Source organism: Seriola lalandi, unplaced genomic scaffold (assembly GCF_002814215.2).
Source record: "Seriola lalandi dorsalis isolate HSWRI2012SDOR001 ecotype SW California unplaced genomic scaffold, Sedor1 jcf7180002054577, whole genome shotgun sequence".
Classification (NCBI taxonomy): Eukaryota; Metazoa; Chordata; class Actinopteri; order Carangiformes; family Carangidae; genus Seriola; species Seriola lalandi.
The window spans coordinates 698,343-710,276 of NW_019525130.1; the positions used below are offsets into that span (position 1 = coordinate 698,343).

At 42.9% G+C, this 11,934-nt stretch overlaps 1 protein-coding gene across 1 annotated transcript in view; it reads left to right on the forward strand.

Moving 5' to 3' along the window:
- uvrag (UV radiation resistance associated gene) overlaps positions 1-3,115 on the forward strand; it is an 86,454-nt gene extending 83,339 nt beyond the window's left edge. Inside the window, exon 15 of the mRNA XM_023417770.2 lies at positions 474-3,115. Within this exon, the coding sequence (XP_023273538.1) occupies positions 474-1,305 (832 nt within the window). The 3' untranslated portion in view covers positions 1,306-3,115. The remainder of the gene's footprint in view (positions 1-473) is intronic.
- Positions 3,116-11,934: the final 8,819 nt, after the last annotated feature.

Genomic DNA, 11,934 nt, shown 5'->3' on the forward strand with positions numbered 1-11,934 from the left:
ACATGGCCTTGGCTATCGGAAGAGGTGGTGAGGCCCCCATTTAAGTAAATTTATGGCTCCAGTACTTGGGTGGGGTGGGGTGTCCCAGATCCTTAGTCTGTTATCTGTTATGGAGGAAAATGTCTGACATACTTGGGTGAGTACGTGAGGCCTAGTCTCACAGCCTGCACAAATGTTTTCTGAATGTTGTAAGGTGGAGTGATTTACAAAGAACTGCAGCTGTCTCTCTCTTGGATCAGGGGAAAGGGGGCGGGTGCTTTGGGTGGAGGGGTGCTGATGAGATCAATGGAGAAACAGGTCCAAATAGAACCTGAGTGTCTCATTCACCCCCTTAGGACATCACAGTCATGTTGGCTGTGGAGATTAAAGCTTACTGTAACAAATGGAAAACAGTCTAAATGTTGAATTTAATACTGTACCAGTAGTTCTATTGTCATTGCTTTTGTTTATGTCCCTCTCTTCCTTCCTCACAGTGACCGACACCATGTCTCCAGCTCAATCCCGGTGCCGTCCAAGTCCCAGCTCGGCGTGTCTGCCGCCTCAGAGATAGGCTACCCCTACCACACCAGCTCCCCAGACCGAGGCCTGAGGAAAAGGGCGAGCTCGGAGGCAGATAAGTACAAGCCAACCCCTCCACCCAGCTACAATACAGCCATGGATGAAGGGCAGCCCCCCGTTGGCCTGGCACCACCCTTGCCTTCACCCAAACACCTGTCCTCCTCCCTAGATGCCGGCATGACCTCACTTAACCTGACCACGGAGGCCATCGAGGAGGGAGAGCAGAGGGAAGAGACGGAGCAGGGTGAGGAGACAGAAGCGAAAGTAGAGGGACGCAGTAGCGCCAATAGAGAGATTGATTTGGATAAAGAAGAAGAGACTGAAGAACAACTACCCAGCAGCTCAGGGGTGTCTAACTCCTCTACAGTGCAGGAAACTGGGGAGGAAAAAGCGGCTGCTGTTCAGCACACAGGCACCATGAACGGCTCTGTGGTACCGGGACAGGCGCCCGTTAGCCTGGTCCCAGAGCTGCGCTGCTCTGTGGAGCAAGCTGAGGAAATCATGGGCACGGAGGCCACTGGCTTAGGCCTGGGGATGGGGGTAGTGATGGGGTTAGGGTTAGCAGATGAGGCCCGGCTGGAAGACTATCGCCGCATCCCTGTGGACCACGCGGTGGCTGTGGAGTGTGACGAACAGGTTCTGGGCGAGCTGGACGTGGCCGGATTTGAGGAGTTCTCCAGGCGCATCTATGCACTAAATGAGAACATGTCCAGCTTCCGCAGACCACGCAAGAACTCTGATAAGTGAGGCCGAGGACCTAAGGAGAGAGGGAGGCATGGAAAAAGTTGCACAGGGGGTTTGGACAAATACAAGGCAGGGAGTTGAACTGAGACGACAAAGGTGGGGTATTCACCTCCTAATCGCAGCATCAAAAATCATAGGAGCTGATCTGGAAAAACGACCAATTTGCACTTATTGTAAACATTTCCATAATAATCTTTGAAATGAATACAGTTAAAAGTGGAAGTATTGGAACAGTGAGCTTAACTTTTATTTTTGATGCCAGCGTCAATCTATTTTTTAACAATGGATACAGAACAATAATTCAGGCATTTTTTATTCACAAAATGATTTGGCCTCAGTGTTAAAAATCACCCCCTAGGATTTAGTGTCGTCCACACCAGGGACCATTCATGTATCACTTTCTTTTCAAACCTTTACTGCGATACAAACCCTTTACTTCCTGTGCAAGACATCATCATCTCTAAACTGCTTTTAAGATTCCCATCCACAGCCAAGATGCAGAATCAGTACACCAGGGTAGAAAATGTTTCAGTGCAGCAGCTCCAAATAAAAAACTACTGCTTGCTTCTTCATTTGCACAGTTTTTTTTTTTTTTAAATGAGATTTTATGAATTAACGAATCAGTAACACAGAGAACAGATGCACACTGTTTTATCACAGTGAACTGTCTTCTATCAGAGAGCCTGCTGTCCCAGTACTTACACCTTTGACTGCACAAGCAAACGTTTAGATGCTTCCCAGGCCTTCATTCAGAGTGCATGGCAGTGGGCGTGTGCTGCAGGGAGGACACAGCCATGTATGTGCGTGTGTGTCAGGGCTTCACATTAGCATGCAACCACAGTCACACAATCACAGTTAGGTTTCATGTAAGCTCACCAATGACCTTTGAGCAGGATTTTACTACCACAAAGTGAGGTGGGAGCTGGAACCAGTAGCCCAATCAGAGACTCCCTAACTGTGACACGCTGCATCTCCTCCTCCTCAACAGCTCAACCCACTGGTCATCCTCCACGCACGCTCGAGTGTCTCCTTCAGGTTCAAAGATGAGGATCACAGGAGTGGCAGGTCGGAGCTCACAGCACATGGCAGGGATACGGTGCAATTGTTTTTCTGTCTATCTCCATGTCCTCTTTTTTTTCAATTTTAATGTACCCCATCAATATTAACTTCAATGTTAATGTTACATCCCCTGATTCTCATATTCAGTCGACCAAAAGTTAAATTCTGTGTCTGTGTTCCGTTGGGATTTCTCACTCAGGCTCCACTGTATGTGTTAATAGCAAGTGTCTCAATCCCATCGTCTGTGATTTTGTCCCGTGTCTCCCTGTTGCTTTCTTGCACTGGTATTCAATTATTGCGTTATTTATGTCTGTCAACAGTTGTGTGCGTTTTGTTTTCAAAGGAAATCAATAATTAGTTTTTTTCTTTTCCCCAATCACATGGTGTGTCATTCATTCATACTGACAAATGTTAGACTGATATGATAACCGGTTAGCGGGTCCTGATGTGTCGACAGCTGCTTTGCATCACCTGCCATGACAAAGATGGACTCTCCACCAACAGCCCACTTTGTGTTTCAGATCCAGTTCTGTGGTTGCTGACTGTTGAGTATTGTATTTAAAACTAAAAGGTGAACCATGTTAGATCATTTCCATAAACTGCTATACAGTTCAGTAAGTGACCATGTACATATACTTTTGTATGGAGTTTTTTTTTTCTTTGGTTTTCATCTTTTTCTTTTTTTTTTTCTTTTTTTTTTTTGGTTATTAAAGACTTGCAGTCCAACAGCATGGATGTATGTAGCCCCCTTTAACAGTGGTCTGCCTGCATTTGTATCAGCGTGGGTTTGCTTAGGTTTGAACATGAGGTGGTTACAGTAGTGACATTATAATGTATGAAACATGTGGGAGGTGATGATTTCAAAGTCGTACAAAAAAGGACAAAAATCTCCAGAAAACAGTTCAATTAAAACTACAGCCTACGGCCGCGCTACCGGTTCTGTGAGGCAGTGCTTTGAGCTAAATGCTAATGTCAGCAACGTAACTCATCGAGACATCTCACTCAAGACAATATTTATTTAAAACCAAATATCGTAGAAATCCATCCAACCATTATGTTTCAATCGACCGATGAACAAACACCTCTACAGACTCATTAAAGAACATCATGATGGTATAAAGGGAGACTATTCAGAGAAGAATATTAAGGATATTTTTCCCTGTTTTTAGATTCATCATAAAAATCCGCAGCAGGTATTTACAAGCAGAAGTTATGAACTAAATTGTTTTTTAAGCTGTTTGTTTCATTTAAACACAGGAGTATTTGAACGCCACCTGTGCACATCCACACAGGTGTTTCCAGTTGTTCTCATTAGACCCATGTTCAGGTTCAAGGTGGATCTATGTTACTACATGAGGTCACCAAACTCCATGTTATAACTGCAACTAACAGTTACTTTCTAAATTAATCTCAATTTCTCAATAAACTGATAATACATTTGGTTTTTAAAAAGTGAGAAAACTGTGAAAAATGACCAAAGCAAAATGTCCTGAAGCCCCCAGAGATCAACACAGTTCTCTCGCCAACACTTCAAAACATAAAGATATACAGTTTATTGTCATATAAGACACACAGAAGCAGAAAACTGAGAAACTGTAACTATGAAATCTTTGGTATTTTCACTGGATAAAACAATCAAATACTTGCAGATTAATTTTCTGTTTTCAACTAATTAATCAATCAGTTAAAAATTAGACATTTTAGCTGTGCCTCGTGCTAATGAAACAAAGAGGCATCGAGTGTTCAACGGCTCTTACAACACTTTCCTCAGGGTCGTTTTAGGATAGGGGAAAGAATCTGGGTGCATCCTCCTTCAGATGGCCTGAAACACATTGACCTGACAGGTACGGGCTCTTAATCTTCCTTTTATATGGTTTTCACCTGCCTGGAAAACATCCCATCTGAAATATTTTACATATAGCTCAATTTAAGTTTGTCAGATAGAGCCCTTTGTTCTTGACTGTTTTTTTTTATTTAGGATTCAGAGACGTGCTGCACCTTGCATCCCTGCCTATTAGTGTGGGGGGAAAAATGGCAAAACATTGTATATTTGTTTAGTTATATGACCTGATTTATCTGACTCCAGTGATCCTCACGGTGAAACAGCTTTATTTTTCCCAGAGCAGCGTCAGTCAGTTGGCCTGAACAAATTAAAGCTTCTTGCCTTCATTCACATTGACAGTGTGCGCACCGCAGACCTAACATGCACATACACATGTGGTTGTACAGTTGAGTCAGTACTTGAAGTAATCTCTTTTCTAATGAAATAAGCCCTCCTGCATTCCTTTACCTCATTAGGCACTTAAGTGAGTAAAACCCAACCTTTCTGGTGGTATTACTGTGTCACGTTGTATTCAGGGCTCCAGGTAATGTATCAATTTGTTCACATTAAGCACCGGAAAACAGTAACTAACAAAGCATTTGAAGTGTACTGAGTGCTAGCACTTCACATCTCCCCTTGGTTGTTTCAGACAGATTGTGTTTGGCTGCTATCAAGACATTTTTAGCCCATCACTCAAAAAAAATAAAACTTCCTCTTTCAGAATCACTTGTTGGACTTTTCATAGTCTTACCCATTAGGAATTTTCAATAACGCAGATGAATTGTCCTTCCCGTTTCCTGTCAGCTCCTCGTGACCCTCTGCAGACTGTCTCCTCTGGCTGCTAAGTCCCCACAGGTGTCTGAAGGCCTCGACGCTCGGCCCTCTGGGAGTGACATTTCATCCGGACAGAGTCGGGACGTCTGTGCCATCGTGGACGGCAGACCTGCTCCGAGCATCACATGTCAGCCCGTGTGCCTTTGTGCAGGTGCAAGGATAAAAACGTTGATAGTTTGCAGGTTATTATTGTAGTGTAAAGTTAAAGTTAATGAAAACAAGAAGCAAGGCCCTGAGAGTGAGAGTAAGCAGGTTTTATTCCCTCGCTCACAAAGCCATCTTCATATTGTTGAGCTGAGTGCTCAGTTTAGAGAGTTCAGCGCTGCTGCAGTGTATAGTCTGCTGTGCTGTTCATCATCACAGGCACCTCACAAAATACACACCAGCCAGCCCGGCACTGCTGGCTGTCTAAGCCCAGGCCTATGGGCTTTACACCACGATGTGTGTGTGTGTGTGTGTGTGTGACAGTAATGAATGAACTCTTACTCTCTGTCTTTAACCCCGTAGCAGTGTCTTCATTAACCATGATTATTGATTTAAATAGTCACTGGCCACATTGTCCGATCCATCTAATCCTTGAGACGCTGGTGTGGTAGAGCGGGATCCATCTGAGCAGATATCAGACGCAGGATAAACAGTGAGCACAGGGAGGAGAATAGCTGCAGTCCATCAGCACCTCATTTATACAGCAGCCATATCATCTGACACGCCGTCAGTCCCGGCTCAAAGTCATTCACCGTATCCTTGTCATTCTAAGGTCTTAGTGATACTCTATACCCTTGTCATTACCTGCTCTCCACACACACTCATTATTACTGTGGGTATCACTCATGCACTGTAATCCTGTCACTGCTACATGTCGGGCATAACGGAGCGTATTTATTTTTGGAAACCTATGAGCAAAAGAAAAAGTCAAGAATATTTGATAGTTGTATTACATAATATTTAGTAGATTAATGACCATCATGCTTCTCCTGGGAGTAACACCAGAGTGGTGTGTATATATATATATATATATATATATATACACACATCCTCCTCTTGTTTAGGCAGATAGAGAAATAAAGGATGAAGATCAACGTCATGATGTGTTAAAGCGAAAGAAAAAAAAAAAAACTCCTCGTCTTCAACAATTCAACTGTGAATGCATGAGAAATAAAACATGATCTCTTGTGATGTTGGGACAGAGTCAGGCTAGCTGTTTCCAGTCTTTATGATAAGCTAAGCTAACCACGTCCTGGCTGCGTGCTAAAGTGAGTGCCCCACATTCAAGTCTCATTCCCGTATCAGCTGTCCAGAGTCCAGCTCTTTGGTGCAAAGTCAACACAAAGACACAAAAGTACTTTCTCATTCATTAGTGAGCTGAGACCTCATACTGCGACTATAACTCTTTATTGCTGCGTTATAGTCATAATACAGGGACTAGGGGACGGAGTTACAAGCGTGGAGGGAGACTCAACAGCTCTGGTGTCCTGTCTGAGAGCTTACACCCGGCCCTGCTGTATCCGCTCTCCTCCACCTGTCCTGGCCCTGGACTTGGTTGGTCAACGTTGTGCTGCGACCTGGCTCAGCTGTTTAATCCATCGCAGAAACAAGACTATCTGCTTGGATGAAATCCCAGTCACCTCTGCTGTGCTTCAGCAATAAACCCTCGCTCCTCTCTATCACTCCCAGTGTTTTCTTTTTGAAAACACGAGGCTGAACTTTTCCCAGCCATTCACCAAATGCAGACTTTTATAGGGCTGACTTATTCTCTCCACATGCTCCAGTTGCACGGCATAATGAAATGCAGTGGTGTCCAGCTGATTTCATTGCCGCAATATCAATATTGGGATCGTGTGAGAGCTGTGAGTGCAGAATTCTGGGTAAAAAATAATATCACAATGACCATGATGGTTTTATTATGGACCTTGTGAAAATAAAACTGATCGCAGAAGACTGATGTCATCGTGCTCATACCAGGATTTCATGGTAAATTCGTGCTTGAGGACATTGTGACTTTCCATAATTACCTTTAGAAAGTTTGAATGACGTAACTGACACCTGACATGCAGACAAAGAGGGAAAACTCCCCAAACACACAATGGGCCTGAACAACAGTCCCCCTACAGCTAACAAGGGGAAACAATAAGAAAAGGCATATCACAGCACTAAGGGAAAGATTAGATTTTTTCCGGATGATCATTTTGCTTTTGTACAGTAGCCCTTGTTCTGTATATGTTGTACATGTTCTGAAGTAGATGTATTTTCATACATAACATGATGTCTTCTCCTCTCTTATTTCTGGGAATGATTCCCTCTGTGTGTGTGTGTGTGTGTGTGTGTGTGTGTGCGTGTGTGTGTGTGTGTGTGTGTGTGTGTGTTTGAGGTACAGCCATGCATTGATTCATGATCCCGATCTCGTGACTGCAACACTGGCTGAGCATCAGAACTTCCCAAACAGCAACGGTGTCCTGCTGTGAGCTGCTGCCAAGAATTACAGACCACTGCATGGCATCTGATGAGAGGAAACTGCAAAGAGTAAAAAGAAATATATAACGCGTGTCTGCGTGTTGTTTTCACATATTGAACCATAATTGGTAGATTTGTTCAGCAGGATTTGAGTCTTCCTCTGGTTGACCAAGTCTCACCAAACCCATTTACACCGTCCCAAATGTAACAGTATGTGGTAGGAACCTTTCCACCTACACTTTTTGATGAATGATATTCATTTAAAACAACTAGCAGTTTCGTTTTGCCTTTCTTAATTGAAAACGCTTATTTAAAAAGAAAAAGAACATGACTTCATAGTCTCAGACTTCGCTTTAAAAACACCAGACGAGCAAATTAAAGTAGAATGAGATGAATGAATAGTAACTGGACCTGGAACTTCAGCTGGAGCATACATTACTCACAGCTTATTCATGCATTGGCGCAGGTGTCAATTTTAATCAAATTCATTGAAATACAGTAAGAGTGAGTGTTTAATAGGTTTATAGTGATATTCTAATACATGGAGATGTTTTAAAAACCCATGTTTAACAAGAACCTCAGACACTCTCAATTTATTTCCACTACACAATAAAAAAGATTGCACAGATTTTTACATTAATGCGAATTACATTTTGTGCTGAGTCCACAGAGGATGAATCCTCCTGACTTTACCTCTAGATCCAATATGAGCTTGATATTTGTGGTTTTGAATAATGTCTTTCAATAACTATCTGATGGATTGCCATGAACTTTTTTTACACAGTCATGTTCCCCTACGCTAGACATTGTCATGCTAACATAAACATTTAGCTCAAAGCAGTGCTGTGTCTAAGTGACCTCACAGAGCTGAAACGCTCAAGAATTAAAGTGAATGGGAATGAGCTGCTCACAACTTAACCGCCGACTGAGGGCTGTGAGTCAGTTCAGTTTAAAAGGTCACAAGGGAAAAACATTGGGAACCACTGCCACACGCAGTAGAATATTTAACTGACTGCTTATAGACACCAACATTTTGAATTTTGTAGATTTTGGTTAACTGTCAAACCCAAAACGGGCACCTCAGGGCCCAGCCTCTACAGGTCAGGCAGGTCAGGCAGCTTCACAGTCTTTATTCCCAGAGCAACCATTACAAACATATGTCACACACAGGTCATACACAGTGCTATGTGTTCTGTCTTCCAAATATGGAAGATGTATTGGTCTGCATGTAAAAACTACACTGTTATATACAACGAGGCACATCATGAAATTTGATCAAAACAAGTAACAATCTCAGATTCCTTCACAAAAAGCAAGTCTGAGGGATGTAGGTAAAACACACTATATTATCTAGCTTCGTGCAATAGTTCCTGAATAACTTCTTGTAAACATGTTAACTAAATTCTCCTTCTGTTACTTTTTGAGTTCAGCTCACCCCAAGTGTGCCGTTAAAGTCAGGATGTCCAGTCCGGGAAATAAGATGCTGTTTCGACTCAAACTAAGACCAAAGACACTTCTTAGATGTGTGTCCTCTAATAATGGGACACACATGCTCACTGTCACTGATCAGTGTTTTATGAGGAAATCTTAAAGGTTGTTAAATTGACTCGATGTCCTCCTCGCTAATTACCTTGTCATGTGTGTAATTCTCTCATCTCATACATCACAGGTGCATCCAGGCCCTTTTATCCCAGCAGCAATTACACATCTGATCTTCATTTTCTACCAGTGAGCGCAGTTACACAAAGGAGCGAGAGGAAGTGAACGAGGGGAGAGGAATGAAATGTACATGTGTGTTTGAAGGAGAGTCACTTGAGTGCTACGTAGCGGAGGTGAGATTCCCAGGGAGGAGTTTGGGGGCCAAACGCTCTTCTCTAAAATTCCACTCTACAGGTGGGACACGCCTACCTGAGGATTTACTAAAGCCTGGCGGGCCGCATCGGGGAATAAAAGTTTCCCTCTGTGAGAAAGGAAGAATGTCCTGCTGGCTGCACCAACAGCTTTGATACACCTGGAAACAGTGACTGATTTACCCAGAGCAGAGTCTCTGCGATCTCTTTCTTCCTGCCTCCTCTGCACTAAATTGCACGCACAGCCTAACCTGTCAAATTTTTAAATCCGCGTTCATAGACAGTGTTATCCGACCACCATCACTTTCCAAAGAGCTGGTTTGAGATATGTATCTGGCAGGTCATCAAACCGTTCATCAACTTGTCAAGGTAATTTCTGACAAATCGTCTCTGGTCTTCCTCTCAAACTTGCCAAAGCTCTGTGTGGAAACACAGTTCAGTGTCTTAAGTCATTCTGGGAGAGCTCCCAGTATTTCACCTTGGCCTCAAAACTCCTCCAAGAGTTCAGGGAGCCAGAGAAGAACATTAAAACCTACTGGTGATGAAACCTTACCAACAGGGCTGAACGCTTAACACCCACGTCGACATTTTCACAATGTTAAAACAGTCGAAAACATTTTAGATCTGATTATTAAGAGCTGCTCTGTTCATTACCTCATAGCTACAGTGGATAATGTTCAACTGTCAGTGCCGGACGCGGTGACGGGCTGAGTGAATGTGAACCTTTCATCGCTTTGTTTTTTTATCCCGAAACAAAATGAGCTCAAACTTTATTATTTGTTCTACCCCAAGAAAAGAAATCATTCACATTATGAATCCTACTGAACACATACTTCATACAATGTTTGTTTTTTTAGTTTTATGTATGTTGACATTTTAAAATCGGAAATGAGCAAAAACCATGATCACTTTTTTCTTCTCTTTACAGGGCGAACCAGGCAAAGACAGTGACCCCGGTTGACTTCTGTCAACATGCGACACAATTCACACTTTAAAAACAAACACTTAATGTTGGGGAAATCATGCCAACGCTGTTTTTCATGTGATGTAATTAAGCTCAGTCATCGATGCGAGGATCAGCAGCGTTCTCCCAGAACTACAAATCAGAGGGAAAACATCAACATGCGCCAAAAGGTTTACCTCTATCAGAATTTGCTTTGTATCTGTTTTAACTATATACAGTGACAATGTATCATATACATTACATAATATACAATGATGTTTTCTGTCAGGAGCCAAAAAAGCTTTTTTCTGTCATAAAAATATTTGATAATTCTCTTTGTCAGAAAGCAGATTCTTCACATTTGTAGTGGACAAGTGATCCCCAGTTTTAAATGAGGTTCCTCATATGAGCGAAACAGCGCCCCTCTGGTTTGTAGCAGCTGTTAAATGTCAGCCAGTCTGTGTGGTCAATATCAGTATTACACTCTCACCGAAGCCTAACGTCGATATTCCCGCTTATCCTTTCCGTGAGACAGACGATTATTCATGCTCACATCCACACCGGACAATTTGAAGTTGCCAATTAAGCAAAACCTAAGCTGCATGTCTTTGGACTGTGGGAGGAAACCCACACAGTCACAGGGAGAACATTCAAACTCCACAGAAAGAGGCCCCAGCCAGCCGGCAGGTTCCACCCAGAACCTTCTTGCTGTGAGGCAAGAGTGCTAAACCCAGGGGGTTTATTTGTGCAAAGCTTTGAGGGTTGGGTCGAGCTCGGATTGGTTTATTTTTAAACGAGCTTAATAAAAAAATTCTTTCTCTCTCCTTCTCGTTCTGACTCTGCAACTGTCTGCATCCTGGCATGTCATGTTTTATAAAGGGTGGTCTGTTGCTGTTGTCAAATTAAAAGAAGAAATAATAAGAAGAAAAAACTAAAATATATCCTCGGTCTGGGCTCCAATTTGGGTTTCAAAGTTGAGTTTGGTGGAGTCTGAAAGGTGCAGTCTGTGGCTCCGTTTGGGAATGTGTAGAAGTCTGATAGTGAAGCCAGTCACACTCTGGTCTCACACCGTGTGTGGGATCCCAGCGGCCCCCAGCCTGTTAATGTTGATGTTCTACCTGTGAGTACTCAGTAGTCATTACTATATTATTGGACAGTCTCCATTTTGATCTCAACGACACACCTGTAAGGTTTTGTGGCTGTATCACATGGTTGTGATGCTATCACAGTGACAGACAGACAGACAGACAGACTGTGGTAGTTCCTGCATTACAGACCTTTTAAATTAAAACTTTTCTGTACGATGCTTTCATCACAAACAGGAAGAATGACCAAAACTATAGTCCTGTAACCCTTCAGAAAGTCTGCTTCACTCACCTCCATGTTATGCTCTATTTAAAACTTGCCATATGGTGGTTTGCAGAAAATATCCTCTTTTATTGGTTTAAGGAGAGAATTTGATTCACACAGTGGCAGGACAATAACATAAATCCTAACATGCAGCCGTCTTGAGCAGCCTTACTTTGGCCAGCCCCGAGAAACATGCTGCTAATTGATGCCATTGGCCAACTCCTGTCGTGCTCAGCCTCTCGCTGGCCTGCTCCACATCCATCTTGGCATTTCCCTCTCTCCCCATTTGTCATATTAGAGGTGGATTCAGTCTGCTTGTTTTC